We start from the raw sequence: 18,706 nt of genomic DNA, 5'->3' as shown, positions 1-18,706 counted from the left end.
CTTCCTTTCATTTTTTTTCCCTCTTTTCTCTTCAGTTTTAGTCTCCCAGTCTCTATTTTCATCAACGACAGGCTGCAGGGAGGGGAGGGGACACTGCAGGGAGGGTGGCCAGGGTTGGTTTCATGTGGGGATTCAGGGACAAGGGAAATCCCACAGGTCCAGCTCATTACAAGGGCTCAGAGGGCTGGGAACTGTCCCAGCCTTGCTCCTTCCCACCAGCTGGACAACAAAACAAGTTGTATCTGAGAAAAAAACGGTGGAAAACATCCAGTGGGAAGTGAGTTCGAGACATGGAATTCCAGACTGGTTTGGGTTGGAAGGGGCATTAAAATCCATCTCATTCCACCCCTGCCATGGTAGGGACACTTTCCACTATCCCAGGGTGACCCAGGCCCTGTCCAGCCTGGCCTTGGACATTTCCAAGGATCCAGGGGCAGCCACAGCTGTGCCAGGGCCTCCCCACCCTCCCAGGGAGGAATTCCTTCCCAATACCCAGCCAGGCTGATATTCTCCACTGCTGCCTTCCCACTGTTCACATCATTGTGTGATGAGGTTCCTTTCATACACCAGCAGCACATTTGTTTGGCAAAGTGAAGAATCTTGTCATAACAATTTATATTTAGTCTCCAAATGCGGCCTTTAATTGCTAATTACAGAATGCAGCTCACAGGTTGGCAAATCATACACACCAAGGAGGAAAAGCCAGTGAGGAAGAAAACAATTGGGGGTTTAAAAGGGCTTAAGAAAGAAACAAACATGGTCTTTAATTATCTTAGGGTTAAAAATAGCAGCTGAGAAATAAATGTAATTCCAATATTGATGTTGAAGGGGGGGGTGTGTCACAGCTGCCACAGCAAGGCTGTCCCAGGGCTGGGAATCACGAATTCTGCAGGAAATTTTTGGGAACAAGGGTGGCAAAGCCCACCTGGATGGCAGGAGCTGCAGACAGGGACTGACAGATGGGGGCTCTGGGACTCTGGGTCACAAACTCAAACCCAGATTTGGGATGCTGGGGGCAGTGCAGGGACACTTGGGACATTCCTGGATCTCACCACCCCCAAGTGTGACCCAGGGGGACAGGCACATCTTTGTGGGCATCTCTCTAGGCCCAGCTCTCTGGCAAGAGCAGCTTTGTGTGCTTTGATTTAATTTTATTTTATTTCTTCACAAACTTTTTATTTACACACGATTCTTGATTAGCCTGCAAAGAGCATTCAGTCAATGGGCTCAGTCCCAAACACATCCCAGTCCTCCTTCAGTCTTCAGTTCAAGCAATGTCAGTCCAGATAATTTTATCTTTGCTTGCAAGATAATAAATTAGACAGAAAATTATATATAGCTCATTGGAGAAAATTACAGCCCTGATCCTCGAGATCCTGATCTCAGGCCTCTGTTTCTTCTTCACTTTTACTACTTCTGCTATTTGCCCTCCTAATTGTGTCTCTAATTAGGCTACCCCAGACTCCTCAATCTCATTTTGCCAGAGGTTTTCTCCTCCAGGGGCCTCATTGTTCTTCCTGCCATTAAGATTACCCATCAGTACAGTTGTGCACTTATTTAAATGCCAGGTCAGGATCTCATCTCTGCTGCGAGTTCCTCACTCCGGGACATTCTCCCTGGGCCTGCAAACCCTGGCTGCCATTTCCAGGCAGTCTCAGCTCCTGCCTGAACAAACCCAGGGGGAACAGGGGGTGGGATGCTCCTCCCTGCTCTGGATATCCCAGGAGAGCTGGGCTGTCTCTGCACGGTGCAGGAGATGTCAGCTGGATTAGTGTGGGAACTCAGCACATCCCTCTGGGTGTCCAGAGTTGCTGAGAACCCCGTCGGGGGGCTCAGAGACCCTGGCATGCTGCCCAGAACACCTGATGCCTTGATTTTGATCCTTGCAGCGAAATGCCAGCTTTGTATGAGGATGTGAAAGTCACACAGGTTTGAATGGTGTAATAATAATATGTCCAGCCTTTCTTCTTCTTCTTCTTCTTCTTCTTCTTCTTCTTCTTCTTCTTCTTCTTCTTCTTCTTCTTCTTCTTCTTCTTCTTCTTCTTCTTCTTCTTTCTTCTTCTTCTTCTTCTTCTTCTTCTTCTTCTTCTTCTTCTTCTTCTTCTTCTTCTTCTTCTTCTTCTTCTTCTTCTTCTTCTTCTTCTTCTTCTTCCTTCTTCTTCTTCTTCTTCTTCTTTTCTTCTTCTTCTTCTTCTTCTTCTTCTTCTTCTTCTTCTTCTTTTCTTCTGCAGTGATGTTGGCACTTTGGGATTGGTTTACAGTAGAAGCTCACTGTCTAACACAGGTGATAGCTATTGGGAATTAAGTGTAAGTATGTTATATGTAGTTTGTAGTATAAAAAGACGACACCACCTTGGGGGCGGTCAGAGTGCCTGTGGCTGCCTTGCTGAGCAGATCTGGGCTGGGCAGAAGGAAAATTTTATAGATAAGAATTAATAAACAACCTCAAGACCAAAAAGTGAAGAGTCCAGACTCGTTCTTTGGACGCACTGGCCAAAACAGAGGCGTCCTGCACATCTCGGGGCAGAGAACATCAGCAGCCAGCCTGAGAGATTAGGACAAAGGGGAATGGTTTTAAACTAAATGAGAGGGGATTTAGTTTAGATAGTGGGAAGGAATTCCTGGCTGGGAGAGTGGGCAGGCCCTGGCACAGGTGCCCAGAGCAGCTGTGGCTGCCCCTGGCAGTGCCCAAGGCCAAGCTGGATGGAGCTTGGAGCACCCTGGGACAGTGGAAAGTGTCAGGGTTGAAACTGGATGAGCTTTAAGGTCCCTTCCAACCCAAACCATCTTGAGATTCTGTGATTCATTTGGCAACGAGAAGTGATGCAGTTTGCTCCTTTGCTGGGGTGAGCATCACTCCAAATTCCACTTTGACAAGAAGCCAGAGCTGTAGGTAAGCCTGGGAGAAGTAGAATTTGTCTCCTCTTTGCAGATGCACAGGCTTGGATATTCTGGATTTCTGTCCAAGAGCCAGAGGCATCCCAGGAGCCCAGCCTGGCTCTCAGACCCTGCAGCTTTCATCAGCAGTGCTACTTAAATGTACAAGAAATGTCTTTTTTTTTCCTGGACTTTTCCCACAGATAATTTGTAATTATATTTTACAGTTTTTTATATATATATATATATATAAAAGACAGTGCGTTAGTCATGCAAATATAATTATATATTTTACGTTCCTGTGTAATTTTAATTAAAAACATGGTATTTAAAGCACGTACATCTCCAAAACCCACTATAGGCTTCTATTAAAAATGCAGTTGGTTAAAGCTAATGAAGTACCTGGACGGGCCAGGACAAACAGAGCCTGCTCTGTTGCCGTGGGAACAGCCGAGAGTGCCCGAAATACCGGGGAAAATGTGACTGGGGACAGAACCAGCCCCAGCCCCAGCCCCAACCCCAGCAGCCTTTTCCTGGCTGAAAATGTGACTGGGGACACAACTCTCGGGTTCTGAGTTGCTGAAATGGCTCCCAAGGTATTAAAATTTTTTCCCAGCCCTGTGCTCAAAGAAGAAGTTGAGATTCCTCAGCTGTGGTTCTCAAGGTTGTTTATTTTTCCTTATCTATAAGATTCTTTTTCTGACCTGCTCAGATCTGTCCAGCAGGTCAGGTTGTGGCACACTGACCACCCTCAGGGCAGTGTTATCTTTTTATACTAAGAACTACCTGTACTTTATTTACAATAATTTTCCAATACCTATCACCTATGTTAGACAGTCTGTCTCTACCCTAAACCAATCCAAAAGTGTCACCATCCCAGCAGAACATGGAGGACAAGAAGAAGGAGAAGGACAGAACACACCCAGATTCTTCTGTCTTGCCTCCTGAACCCCCATTCTAAAAACCCCAAAATTCTACTTTTTCACCCTGTGATAAATTCAGTGTCATTCTACTCAAACTCTTGTGGTGGTAACTCCTCACACAAAGTTGGGAATTGTTTCCATGGTTTAAAATCAAAGACACAGGTGGTTTTGACTCTGTGCCAAGGTCTCTGAGCCCCCTGCCAGGGTCTCGAGTCCTCCAGGGCAGCCAGAGGAATGTCCTGGGTTCTGACAGAGAACCAGCCCCAACCCCAATCCCAGGGGCCTTTTCCTGGCTGAAAATGTGATTGAGGGACAGAACCAGCCCAAATCCCAATCCCAGGGGCCTTTTCCTGGCTGAAAATGTGATTGAGGGACAGAACCAGCCCAAATCCCAACCCCAGGGGCCTTTTCCTGGCTGCTGTGCCAGATGTGGCACATCTGGGCTAGATCCCATCTCCCAGGGCTGGAGGAGCTGTCACGAATGGTGGAGTGGCCATCCCAGTGCTGGAGCCCCATGGGAATGCAACATCAATATTGGAGTTACATTTATTTCTCAGCTGCTATTTTTCCCCCTAAGATAATTAAAAACCATGTTTGTAGAGAAGCAAGTTGTGAGAAAAGCAACACACAACTTCCCAAGAATATTTCTGGGATTCACATTCTCTGAACCTCAGGGAAAGAAAAACCAGTTCTTATCTCATTTACTGCTCCTGTGTTTTGGAACAAGTGGAATGCATTGTGGAAGATTGTTTACCTGATGGGAATTGGTAACTGGATTCTGGTTTTGATTTACTGACCAGTTGAATCCAGGTGTGTGAGTTGGGACTGTGGGCTGACAGACATGAGATTCTGGGCAGTGGAGTGCAGTTGGGAGCTTGTGCAGGTTCAGTTTAGATGTAATGTAATGTAGTGTAATATTGTATGGATAATTATATATATATAATATACAACATATAACATATAACATACAACATATAGCATATAATATATATATTATAATATATAATATATAATATATAATATATAATATATAATATATAATATATAATATATTATATATTATATATTATATATTATATATTATATATTATATATTATATATTATATATTATATATTATATATTATATAATATTATATTATATATAATATATTGTATACTATACATTATTAATATAATATAATATAATATAATATAATAATTAATTAGCATTCTGGTATCCCTGGAGTCCTCATCATTCCTCCTGGAAATCGGGCAAAAATATCACCGATACACATTTGTTTCTTTCTTAAACCCTTTTAAACCCCCAATTATTTTCTTCCTAACTGTTTTTTCTTTTTCTTTTTGGTGTGTGTGATTTGCCAACCTGTGAGCAGCATTCTGTAATTAGCAATTAAAGGCCACATTTGGAGGCTAAATATAAATTGTTATGACAAGATTCTTCTCTTTGCCAAACAAATGTGCTGCTGGTGTATGAAAGGAACCTCATCACACAATGATGTGATCAGTGGGAAGGCAGCAGTGGAGAATATCAGCCTGGCTGGGTATTGGGAAGGAATTCCTCCCTGGGAGGGTGGGGAGGCCCTGCAAGTGTCCAAGGCCAAGCTGGACAGGGCTTGGGGCAGCCTGGAAGGGATTTGGGCACTGGGCATCAGCAGGGAAACCACCCCAGAGCCAGGCAGAGGATGGGAGTGTGACCCAGCCATGCAATTCACACATGCAAACACTTCTTCTGGCTCGTTAATTGCTTCCGAAGTGGAAGATTTCTCCTAATCTCCCATTAGCAGCTGCACATCCCTCTCCATTTCAAATTGCCGTGCTTGAGGCTTTGTGGCTGTCGGCAGGGACCGAGTGGAGGAGCGGTAATTTTGGTAATTTTTTAATTAAGCCGCTTTGCCTGTGCTCCTCTCGGATGTCTGAGAGAACAGTGGGAGGATTTTGCTGCTGATTCCCTGGAGAGCCCCCTGCCCACCCCTCCGGGGATGCCCCACCAAGTGTCCCTGTCCTGGTTCTGCTCTGCACCAGCCCAAGGGGACCCTGGTGCCAAAATTCCAGTCCTGGTCAGGGTGATGTTGGAAGCCAGGACATTTCTCTGCTCAAACCCCTGCCAGGGGGCTCAGAGACCTTGGCACAGAGCCCAAGACACCTGTGCCTTTGATTTGGATCCATGGAGCAAATTAACACCTTTATATGAGGAATTTCAAGTCAAGGGAGTTTAAGTAGAATAATAGTTAGCTTGTCACGGGGTGAAAAGTAAAATATTGGGATTTTGGAATGGGGGTTTGGGGTCCCAAGATGGAGGAATTTGGGCTTCCCTGTCCTTCTTTCTTCTTCTTGGCCTCCATCTTCTGGGTGATGTTGGCACTTTTAAATTGGTTTAAGGTAGAAGCTCACTGTCTAACATAGGTGATAGATATTGGAAAGTAATTGTAAATATTGTACACGTAGTTTTTAGTATAAAAGACAACACCACCTCAGAGGATGGTCAGTGTGCCTCTGTCTGACCTGCAGATCTTGGCAGGCCAGATAAAAATGTTAAAGATAAGAAATAATAAACAACCTTGAGAACAAGAACAGAGGGATCCTGACTCCTTCTTCAACTGCCAGGCTGGGAAAAGAGAATTTTATGTATCTCGGGGTCACTGTGACCAGCAGAAACCCTGAGAGGTGAAACCCCCCTGAGCACCTCTGCTCCAAAGGCAGCTGCACAGGGAACAGCTCCCACCTCCCAGAGATGATTTAATGGGGTTTTTCTGGGATGTGATGGTTGCAGGAGCACCTTGCTGCCTGCTGCATGACCTGGGCTTTGCCCAATGACCTCTCATTGCTGCTCTGCTGGCCCCCAGGGAGCTGCTGCCTCTGCAGGGATGCTCCACCTGCTCCTGAGTGCTGTGGGAATTCTCCCCTCCTTCCCCAGGATCCCACAGGGATGTGGGGGATTCTCCTCCTCTGGCTGCTCATTGGGATCACAGATCATTTATTCTCCAGGCTAAAGAGGTGGTGCTGCTGTGGCTCAGGACCTTCCCAAGCCCATCCCTCCAGGACAATTCCAGGACAATGAGGGCTGTGCTGCCCTGGGCTTCTCTTGGATGCAAACAAAAGTTCCTGGTAGCAGGAACGGAGCTGATGATGCAATTAAAATAATTATTTCCTAAACCTGCACGGCCCTGCAAGCCTCTGGAAGTGGCTCTTGCAGTGGAGAGGAGAATGGAGGGCTCAGAGCTGCCTGCACACAGCTGAGCATCCCAGGGGATGATGGCACTACACCCCAGCTGTGCAAAATTTCATGCCATTTATTGGGACTGATGTCTCTTGATTAAATTATACTTCTTTCTTCATTTATTCTCTAACAAGCTGAACATTTCCATTTCCCAGGTCAGGAATGGGAGGAGGTGGCAGCTGACACTGATATTGGAGGGGGCTCAGTTGGAGAGGAACGCTTCTCATTTAAACCTCTGATTTCCTGAAAACCTGCACTCAGGGGAGGATTGACAATTCAGAGCTGAAGCTGAGAGCTGCAATCTCCTGCAGGAGCTGCTCACAAAGCCCAGTGTGGCCTGTGTGGTGCCAAGAATCCCCCAGGCTGCAAAGCTTGGAGCAATTTTAGGTTAAAAGGGAATAATAGAATCATGGAATGGTTTGGGCTGGAAGGGGCTGTAAAGATTATCCAGTTCCAGCCCCCCTGCCATGGGCAGGGAATCAGACCTTTCATTTTTCCTCCCCTGAGCAGATCCATGGAAGTGCTAATCTTTGCACCATTTTCATTTACAAGGGTTAGGAGGTAATTTAGGAGAAATCCGTTTAGCTGAGCAATTAGCGAGTCAATAACACACTTCTGCATTTTATTAGAAAAGGAAAAATTGATAATTTCTGTTTGTTTTGACCCTACCTCTGCAGCAACGGCAGCAATTTTCCAGGATAATCCCAGTTACCATGGTTATATCTTGTTATATCTCCCTCCAGGACCTTGGCCACCTGCAGCAGGAGGGCACAGCAGCACGGGCAGAGCCAGGGCTGCTGTGCTGGGGGGAAACTGCTCCAGCCCCCCCAAATTCTGCATCCCTGTGCCACTCCAGCCTCCCTTGTCCTGCCTGCACCATTCCCCCTTCCCCAGCCAGCAGATGGGAAGTCAGGAGGGCTGGGAACCCCAAATTTGCTGCTGGGGATGAGGGATTCAGGGGCAAAGAGAAAAAAAATCTCTACTGATATTTCTTGGAGCTCACTCACACTCCCTGAGCTGCAGCAGTGGGAAAGAGACCCCAACCCTCCTTTCCCAGGGAGAGTCACTTCACCCCTCAGCACTTTTGCCTCAGGAAGAGGGATTAAAGCAGAAAATTCAGATCCATTCCAAAAAAGGCACTGGGGAGCTGATTTTGAGAGGCAAGAAATTAAAGAACTGCTTAGCTGAATAGCTGAGCTGGTATTTTTCTGTCCTCAGGAAACAACTTTGATATAACAGCATTAGTAATAATAACACCCCAAAGAAAATCCTGGTGAAATCATGTAGAGCCTGCAGGATGTGTGAAATCCCTGGGATGGGGTGTGGGTCTCCCTTGTGTCAGCAAAATCCTTCCTGGAGGGGATGGAGACACATTACCACCAATGGGAGCAGCTCAGGGAGAATAATCCATCTTGATCAAAGAGCCAAAATAGCAGAAAAAAATCTTTTAGTAAATTAAACTGTCCAGAAAATCTTGAAACTTGGTGTGTCACAAGCCAGTGCTCCTCTGACAGGGCTGTGAGCTCCTTCTTTGAAGAGTTTATTTTTATTCCTCCTTTCCAGAGGGAAGGAAGGAGCAGACAACACTGGGAGGGATGAATGAGAGGAGCCTGGGCATCCCCAGGCTGGCTGGGACAGGGAGATCCAGATTTGCAGGGCCCCTGTCATTGTGCAAAATTCATCTTTTAAAAGGAAATTTTAGTTGTGTCCCTTCCTTTGGTGTCACCCTGTTTTTTTAAGATTTTCTAAGCTTTCTGATGTTGACATTCTTGTAGCGAACTTTCTCACACACTTTCTGTAAATAACTCATTGTTTTGCATTCTTTTATGGAAGAGGAGAGAGTTGATGGACTGTTGGTTTGTCCAGTGTCATTGGAGAGGTGGCACTGTCACCCTCCAATCCACTGTCAGTTTTAGAAAACTATAAATGTTGGAGTCAGAAAATAAACTTCCCTTTTTTTTGTTTAATGGGATTTATTTTACTGATGTCTCTTGATTAAATCATATTTCATTCTTCATTTATTCTCTAACAAGCTGAACATTTCCATTTGCCAGGCAAGGCCAGGTCAGGAATGGGAGGAGGTGGCAGCTGACACTAATGTTGGTATTGAAGGGATCAATCCTGCCATGGAGGATTTGCAGGAGCTGGTTTGGGGTCTGAGGAGGAGAAATGGGGCAGGGGGAGGTGGGGATGGGCATGTTACTATAGGACACAAAACAACACGAGCACACACACTGCTGTTCTCAAGGTGAAGGAAAGGGAAGTTTATTTTCTGACTCCAACATTTATAGTTTTCTAAAAGAGACAAATTGGAGGGTGAAAGTGCCACCTCTCCAATGACACTGGGCAAACCAACAGTTTATTAAATTTCTTCTCTTTCATAAAAGAATGCCAAACAATCAGTTATTTACAGAAAGTGTGTGAGAAAGTTCGCTACAAGAATGTCAACATCAGAAGGCTTAGAAAATCGTAAAAAATCAGGGCAGGGGCACAATGTGCCCATCCTCAGAGCTCAACAGAGCACCAGGATCTCCACCAGCTGTGGGTGAGGGGCCCAGGGCTCTGTCCCTGGCCCAAGTGAGGGGCAGACGTCCCCTGGCACCCCACAGTCCTGTCCCTGCACCCACAGCAGCCCCAGGGCCCTCCTGTCCCCAAAGGAGGGACACAAAGTGCCCCACAAAGTGCTCTGCAGGTGCCTGGCCTCACTGACAGTGCCAAAATGAGAAATATCAGAGCTGGGCTGGAGCACACACCCCAGACCCCTGTGCCCCACCACAGATCCCCCTGCCAGAGGGACGATGCCCATGGCAGGAACTGTTTTGGGTGAATCTGGTTTTGCTTCCTCTGCACTTCCATTAGGAGATGCTGAGGACTGGCTGCCTCTCCATGTCCCTCCTGGCGTGTCCCCAAGCCCTGGTGTGCTCCCAGCCCCTGAGGGGAGATTTTCTGCCTCCCTTTGCTGCTGGTGTGTGATGGGTTACACCTCAGCCAGATGTTCCGTGGGCAGGAGAACTTATTTGAAGTTAAAAGCCAGTGATTAGCGTTGCCAACCAGCCATTAAGGAAGTATTAAATGGAGAATTATCCCCCTCTTCCTGTTTCAATACAATGGGAGCTTCATAATGCACTTGTTTAAGTTGCCTAGTTTTAATTTTAGTTCCCCCATTTCCAACAGGACACACTGAGCCATTTCACTTTATCAATAGCTGGAAAAGAGTCAGGGAGGGGAATAAAGTCAATATCCTTGAGAATGAGACAAAGGAGAAAAAATTAGCCCAAAGATCTGAGTTTCTCTTTCCCACTGATAACACAACTTCTCAATTTACTTGCCCGGATTGCCTTGCAAAGAGGAGCATTTTTCAAGAGGAGCAGAGATGAAAGGGATTATCACTAATAGAAGCTCTTCTCTAAAGAGATAAATTATTTGGCAATTAAAGCCCAGGGAGCTGCAGGCTCGGGGGAAGGCTGGAGCAGCCCCATTAGCATCTTTCCCACTGACCATCCTTTGGGAAAGGATGATCCCAGTGCCCCTGGGCTGGCTGTGGGGCCACTCCTGCTGCAGCCCAGGACGGGGGACAGGAGCAATGCTGGCCCCAGAGCTGCCCCCATTCGGGGCTGAACAGGGCCAGGGGCAGGGGAATGAAGGGATGAGGGAATGAAGGAATGAGGGAATGAGGGAATGAGGGAATGAGGGAATGAGGGAATGAAGGGATGAAGGAATGAGGGAATGAAGGGATGAAGGAATGAGGGAATGAAGGGATGAGGGAATGAAGGAATGAAGGAATGAGGGAATGAGGGAATGAAGGGATGAAGGAATGAGGGAATGAAGGAATGAAGGGATGAAGGAATGAAGGAATGAGGGAATGAAGGGATGAAGGAATGAAGGGATGAAGGAATGAAGGAATGAAGGGATGAAAGAATGAAGGAATGAAGGAATGAAGGAATGAAGGAATGAAGGAATGAAGGAATGAAGGAATGAAGGAATGAAGGTTTTCTACAGCCTTCTGTGGGGAAGAGGCTGCCCATGCCAGCCCCAGGTTATCTGCACAGCACCAGGCAGTCTCTGCCACTGGAGACCCTGAGTCAAGGCTGAGTTTTCCTGCGAATCTCTCAGTGCAGCAGGAATGGCTGGGAGGGCAGAGGCAGCTGGGAGCAGCCACAAAAATCCATTTGCACACAGGACAGAGGGAGCTGAGGCAACCCTGCCAGGGCCCCTGCATCCCATTTGGATCCCTGCATCCCACCAGGGCTCCTGGAACCTGCTGCATCCCACCGGGGTCCCTGGAACCTGCTGGAAGTCCCTGCATCTTTCTGGGGTCCCTGCATCCCATCAGGGATCCCTGGGTCCCATGGAGGTGCTGCTGCTCCCACTGGGGCTCCTGGTTGTGCTTGGGCAGTGCCAGGGTGGCTGGTGGGGACAATCCACACCCCCGAGGGCACCAAGGGCTCTGACAGCAACTCCCCCAGCCGTGGCACAACCTTTGCTTTCTCCTCATGGGGCCAATAAATACTTAAACGAGTAAAAAAAGGAATTGATGACCCCAGCAGGAGATGAATTCTGGCACTTGCAGAGCTCCATGGGGCTGGGGGTGTCCATGCCATGGCAAGCAGGATCCTGTGGCCCTGCTGCTCCTCTCTCCCACGAGTCACCCCAGCAGAGTCACCCACACAGGTCTCTCTGATGTCTCTGAGGTCCCTCACACTCCCCCATGGCACTGGAGGATGGTAGGGACTCAGCTCTGGTGGAATGAGGAGGATGACCCCACCCTGGAGGCAGCATGGGGACAATCTCTGCTCTCTGTGACAGTGACAGCACCCAGGGAAGGGCTGGAGCTGTGTTAGGGCAGGTTTAGGTTGGATCTCAGGGAATTTTCTTCCCCCAGAGGGTGCTGGGCACTGCCCAGGCTGCCCAGGGAATGGGCACAGCTGCAGAGCTCCAGGAGAGTTTGGACAGCACTGCCAGGGATGCCCAGGGTGGGATTTGGGGGTTCCTGTGCAGGGCAGGGGCTGGATTTGGATCCTTGTGGGTCCCTTCCAGCTCAGGACACTCCTGATTCCAGGAGCTGGGAGCACTCAGAGCTTGGAGGGCCCTGGTCCCCACCCGGTGTCACAACGAGCCCCCAGCTCAGAGCTGAGCCACCCATGCTGATCAGACACGTGGGGTGTGTCTCTTGTTTGCCAGCAGATGGAGATCAGGCTGCTCTGCTTGACGGGAGTTATTCCAAGGATTAATTAGTTGACGTTTCCTGAAGTACTTTGAAGATGTGGAGTGTGAGATAAGTGCTGTGCTCTAGGAGCCCATCGGGTGCTGCAGTAATTTTGTTCCTTTTCCTCCTCATTCCCAAAGAGTTTGTACAAAAACAAATCCTACAGGAGCTGGTGGGGCTCTGGCTGACCTGGATTAATGAGTGGCACCTCTGCCCATGTGCTCAGCACAGGGAGGAGGCTGCAGAGATTCCAGAGGAGCCATGGAGTTCCTCTAGAGCCAGGCTGGGATGATGGGGAAGATTAAACACAAAAGCCTTATAAATATGATTGCCTGGCAAAAGATTTTGAGAATATGGAAACTATAAGTGAGACTGAAATGAAAGCAAGCTCTGAGATCCCTCAGTTACTGAACAACTGGAAAACAATGGTGTGGCCAGCTGAAGGTGATCCCCTTTTGATGGAACAACACCCTCTGCTTGCAGACAGGCCCAAGGGTCAGAGCAGACCCTACAGCTTGGCAGAAGGGAGCCAAAGAGGAGTTTTTAGGGTTTAAAATGTAATACAATATGGTAATGTAATGATTCTTATAGGCTGTATATAAATGCTATAGGATTTGTATCTTGTACTACATTGGTTAGTAAGAATCAGAATATTCAACACAGAAGAAGATTTATGGTATTGTAATGGGAACTTTGCTGTCTTAACTCTTACCTCTTGCTTCTTAGCTCTTACTTTTCTATGCTCTTACCCCTTTTACTCTCTTATGCTTTTACTCTCTGCACCTCTCTTCTCTCAGCCCTGCTCCAGCTGTGGCTGGCAGCTCCCAGCAGGGCCCTGCACCCAGGCCCTTTGCAATAAACCTCAATTTCCAAGCCCTAGCTGCAGAGATCTCTCATCTCCATCCATCCCACCCGTGCTGCCCCCATCTATCCTACACTGGGAGAGCTGGGGGTGCTCACCTGGAGCAGAGAAGGCTCCAGGTGTCACAGGGAAGTGCAGGACATGTTCCAGGCTACAAGATGTTTCTGGTGCACAATCATTACTGCCCCATCAATTTTAATTCAGGCTGGAGAAATCATGGGTGTAATTATTTACTACTGTGAGATTTCTGAAAATTATATTTCTCTTACTGCCCTTATTGATCTTGAAAAGGGCCATAAATTAACTTGACAGTTCACAGAGTCCTTCACACTTGAATAATTTCTCTGCTTGACTTGCACTGTGTGTTGAACTTTCAGCACCAGCCAATTACAGTCATTACAAAGTGGGTATTTGAAGATTTTTCTTATGCAACAAATTTGATTATAATACCAAAGAACTTGAGGCAAATACCATGTCACAGAACAGTTTGGCTTGAGCTGAGCACAGCTGGATGGGATTTAGGGTGGCAGGGGGGTGGCATGGCCACTCCACAGCCCTGGGAGAGCAGGTGGCCCCCCTCAGGTGCTCCCCACAGGGCTGGCACCTCCCTGGGGTGTCCAAAAAGCAACGTGGCACTGGCACCAGCAGGATGCAACCGTCACCCAGCCAGCCTGGCCTATGGCTTCTCTGCTTGTCCCCAGAATTGGGAAAAAAGGGACACTCATGGCACTGAAACACCTCCTAATCCATCCTCTGTGCTCTCAGGATGCTGTGATGGGAACAAACCACAGCAATCCTGAGTTTCTAGAAACAGAAATGGGGCAAATCCTGCACCCTGCAGGGGTGAGGGGTGAGGAAGAGCACGGGCACAGTCTCCGCTGGGGCAGGAAGGACAGACATGGCATGGGGACAACTGGGGCTGTCCCCAGCCCCTGAGGGGCTCCCAGCACCTGCCCTGTCCTGCCCCATCCCCTCTGGGGCTGCTCTGTGCCAGAGGAAGAGGGAAGGGAAGGGGGCAACCCAGGGCCTTATATAAGATGGAGAATCTGTGGCTGCAGGGGGAGGTGGCCTGTGCTTCATTAGAGACAAACTCAGTAAATCAGCAACATCTGGGGCCTGCTGGCTGGAGCACCGCCCCAGCAGGGGAGGGAAATCTCCTGTTGTCCTCCCAGATTAAAGGATTTTGCTGTTTGCTCACAGTTTTGTAGCAGCCTGCCCAAAGCCTCGTGTTCCATCTCTGCCCTAAGCCCTTCCAAAACCCTCACCAAACATAAACCCCTGCCCAGGCACCCACCCAAGGTCTGTCAGTGCTCGCTGCTCTGAGCCCTGCAAGGACACCCCACCCTTGGGAAGTGATTTTTGGGGTGTCTCAGGGGCAAGGTGGAGCTCAGGGCTCTGACAGCCCTGCCCAGCACCCCACACTCCCGCAGGCAGGCGGCCGCACTTCGCTGCGTACTATTTATTCATTATAACAGAAAAGAAAACCTCGTTAAATTAGTCCAGGACTCTGCTGGCTGCTCTTAGGTGGGGACACCAGTGACAGGGGGTGGCTGGGGTGGGGATCCAGCATTTCCTCATTTCACAGTGATGGGAGAAGGGCTGGGCCGGGCCGGGCCGGGTTAGGCCGCACCCTCAGACCTCCAGCTTCTTCTTCATCTCCATGCGGTAAATGATCTGGTAGCCATCATCCCAGGCGTAGATCTGCCTCTCCCTGGGGCTGTACTTGAGGCTGGCGTGGGAGCCGTAGCGCTTGGGGAAATAGACCAGGGAGGCGTCCTCGGGGGCCAGCGTGCCGCTGACGTCGAAGACGCACTGGACGCGGGCGCGGCTGGGCAGGCGCGTGTTGTACACCACGTGCAGCGCCCCGCACACCACGAAGGCGCCCTCGGCGTTCTCCCGCGGGCACGGCGTGTCCCACATCTGCTCGATGTCCAGCGAGGCGGGGTCCAGCTTGGCCAGGCACATGTTCTTCTCGTCCTCCTTGGTGGCGTAGATGGCCCAGAGGCCTTCCTCATCCGCTGACACCTCGATGTAGGTGGAGGGGGAGAGGCCGAAGACGGGGATCTGCTCCTCGGCCGGGAACACCGAGCTGTCCACCACCGTCTTGTTGGCCAGGTTGAACTTGATCACCTGGAAGGACTGGCCCTGCTGGCGGATGTAGTAGAGGTGGCCATCGTAGACAAGGTGCCCGGTGCCCACCCAGGGGTAGGGCAGCTTGATGCGGGCGGCCTTGCGGGTGGCAGAGAAGAGGGTGAACTCCCGCATGCGGGGGAAGACGTAAACCGTGTCGTTGGCGGTGCCATCAAACACGTAGATCTTCTCCGAGCTCCCTGCAGCGTCCTTGGTCCAGAGCCCTGAGGAGCTGCCGAAACGCTTCAGGATCTTCATGGCCCTGACACTGGCGATGGTGTCACTGCAATCTGTGAGAGAGGGGTGGCTGTGAGAGCCTGGGAACAGCCTGGCCCTGCAGCACTGCAGCTGCTCCATGCTGGAGCTTTGAAAAGCAGGAATCAAACCTACACTAGAGGAATCAAAACCCTCCATACTTCCTTTATATTACTTTCTAGTAGGGTCAGCTAAACAAGCTATCGAGCCCATACCCCGAAAATGATGGTTCAACTCCTTCCCCTGCTAATAAACCCCCAAGCAAATCTAATTTTCATCACTAGCCTACTCCTAGGAACAACCTTTACTATCTCAGGTAACCACTGAATTATGGCCTGGACCTGTCCCACCCAAACCCCTTGGAAATTCACTGAAGGGGTTCAGGAGCATCTCTGGTGGCATTGGGAAGTCCCCTAGTGCATCCATGACACAGAGAGGAGCCACCCTCACCCCAGCCCTGCCCCGGAGGCTTTGGGGACATACAGAGCTCCAGCCCGGGGCTTGGATGCAGCTTCCAGGCCGGGGGGGATGCAGGGGCTTGTGCCAGAGACATCTGAGATGCCCTGCTGTGACACAATGCCCTGGCCCATGGCGGGGGGACACCTGGACTGGGGTGGGCTGAGAAGGGTCAGAGTAACCCTCAGACAGGAGTCATTCCAACACCTGGAATTTCATCTGCTGTACAGGGGATTGCAGGTTGCTGAGCATCTTGGGAGTTTGAGCTCCTGGGTCTCCCTGAACCCAGCCATCAAGGGCAGTATCCAATTCATATCCGAGTCACCCTGACACAGCTTTTGGCAATTCCAGCTTTGTGGGAAATATTAGTTCTTCCTATGGTGCCTCCAAGATTTAAACCTTTGCCTAAGAGCTTGGTTAACATTTAAACTCCATTCTACAACACCAGATACAAATTTAATTTGAATTATCAGGGATTTGCATAATATCCAATCCCCCAGGGAGCCACGGCAGCCCCTCACCTGTGAGCTTGGTGTACTTCTCATTCTTCCTCTGCTTGGCTGTGGCCACCTGCTTGTCCATCAGCGTCTCATCCACCTCCACGCAGGGCGGGGCGGGGTTCTGTGTCTCCAGGTAGTCCACCTCCCTCTCCAGCCGGTCCACGCGCACGGCTGCGCCCTCGGCCTCCGCCCGCAGCGCCTCCCGCTCCTTCTCGGCCGCCTCCAGCATCCCCAGAACCTGGTTCTTGAAGTCCCGCAGCTCCGTGGAGTAGCGGCTGCTCTGGTCGTGCCACTGGGAGATCCTCTCCTGGGGTGGCCAAGGGGACACTGAGGTCTCCAAAGCTCACAGCCCACCATGGCAGCTGTCCCGGCCTGTCCAGCCTGGGGGAGCTCCTGGAGTCACACAGGGCTCGCGGCTCTGGGTCCCATCCCACCCTGGTCCCATCCCACCCTGCTCCTGCTCCTGTGGTGCTCCCAATCGCACAAAGCTCCCACGTTCCTTCTGCAATGTTCCCAGACCCATGATGCCCATTCCTGCAATGCTCCCATGATGTTCCCAGACCCACAATACCCCATTCCCGTGTCACCCCCAGACCCATAAGGCCCTGCTCTCCTGTGACACCCCCAGGATGCCCGCATGATGTTCCTGAGCTCACAGTGCTCCCCAGTCTCCCACACTGCTCCCAGATCCTTTGCTGTGATGACCCTGTGAAGCTCCCAGACCTGCAATGTCGCTGCTTTTCCATGATGTTCCCAGACCTGTGATGTTCCCATTCCTGTGATGTTCCCATGTTTCTCAGACCCACAATGCCCCTTCTCCTGTGGTGTTCTCATTCCTGATGTCTCCATGACTCTTCCAGACCCACAATGCTCCTACTTTCCCATGATGTTCCCATTCCTGTGATGTCCCCATGGTTCTCCTGAACCTGCAATGCCCCTTTCTCCTGTAATGTTTCCATTCCTGTGATGTCCCCATGGTTCTTCCAGATCCACAATATTCTTGCTCTCCCATGATATTCCCATTCCTGTGATGTCCCCATGGCTCTTCCAGACCCACAAAGCCCCTTCTCCTGTGATGTTCCCATTCCTGTGTCCCCCAGGCTCTGATGTTCCCATTCCCCTGATGTCCCCATAGCTCTCCCAGACCCACAATATCCCTGCTTTCCCGTGATGTTCCCATTCCTGTGATGTCCCCATGTTTCTCACACCCACAATGCTCCTTCTCCTGTGATGTTCTCATTCCTGATGTCCCCATGGGTCTTCCAGACCCACAATGTCCTTGCTCTCCCATGATGTTCCCAGACTCATGATGTTCCCATTCCTGTGATCTCCCCATGGCTGTCCCAGACCCACAAAGCCCCTTCTCTTGTGATGTTCCCATTCCTGCGATGTCCCAATGGTTCTGATGTTCCCATTCCCGTGATGTCCCCATGGCTCTTCCAGACCCACAAAGCCCCTTCTCCTGTGATGTTCCCATTCCCGTGATGTTCCCACGGCTCTTCCAGACCCACAATTCCCCTGCTCCCCCCATCCCCCAGTGCTCCCACACCCATCTTGCCCCGGTGTATCCCAGCTGGGCTGTGCAGGACCCCGGCAGGATCTGCCAGGGCTCCATCCCCACCCCCTGCTCCATCCCCAGCCCAGCTCCTCCTCACCAGCCCCGCTCCCAGCCCCATGGCCTCTCTGGGGAAGGGTTGGGCTCCCATTCCGGGGCGATTCGGGGTGCAGGGCTGTACCTCCAGGAGGGTGATGCGGCGCTCCACGTACTCCATGAACTGCTGCTGCTGGGCGCGCAGGGCCGGGGCGAGCAGCGGCAGCAGCAGCAGCAGGCAGCGCCAGGGCCCCATGGCCGGCAGCGCTGCAGCCTCCAGCTCAGTGCTCAGGAATGCTCCGGCCTCCCCAGCCCTTATTGCATCCAGATGTGCTCAGGGAGGGAGGGGAGGCTGCTCCTTCCCCGCAGGCCAGCCCCGGGCGCTTTAACCCCTTCGTGCCCCAGCCAGCGCGCTGGGGACTGGGGACGGGCTGGGGGCAGGAGTTTGGGGTGTGGGGACAGCCGCAGGAACCCCGAGCGAGAGGACACGTCCTCATGAGCCGTACTTTGGGGACAGCGAGGGCACAGCCCTGGCTCCTTGTCCGCAGAGGTGCCCAAAGCCAGCGGCCAACCTGAGCCACGTCCAGGTCTGGGGACAGGGATGTCCCTGGGGACAGGGACACTGCCAGCACGGCAGGTTTGTCCCCTGGGATAGGGACAATGCTAGTGCAGCCAGTTTGTCCCCTG

The 18,706-nt window shown here is 50.6% G+C and overlaps 1 protein-coding gene across 1 annotated transcript; it reads right to left on the bottom strand.

Moving 5' to 3' along the window:
* Positions 1-14,531: 14,531 nt before the first annotated feature.
* Positions 14,532-18,275, bottom strand: OLFML3 (olfactomedin like 3). Its single transcript, XM_059488141.1, has 3 exons — positions 18,165-18,275; positions 16,450-16,735; positions 14,532-15,507 (listed from the first exon to the last, which is right to left on the bottom strand). Exons 1-3 carry the CDS (start codon positions 18,273-18,275, stop codon positions 14,720-14,722), a joined length of 1,185 nt encoding a protein of 394 aa, XP_059344124.1. The 3' UTR covers positions 14,532-14,719.
* Between the last annotated feature and the right edge of the window lie 431 nt (positions 18,276-18,706).

This window comes from Ammospiza nelsoni, chromosome 23, assembly GCF_027579445.1.
Source record: "Ammospiza nelsoni isolate bAmmNel1 chromosome 23, bAmmNel1.pri, whole genome shotgun sequence".
In the NCBI taxonomy this organism is placed as follows: domain Eukaryota; kingdom Metazoa; phylum Chordata; class Aves; order Passeriformes; family Passerellidae; genus Ammospiza; species Ammospiza nelsoni.
Note: the sequence above shows the minus strand (reverse complement) of the source record. Positions and strands in the feature narration are given on the sequence as shown.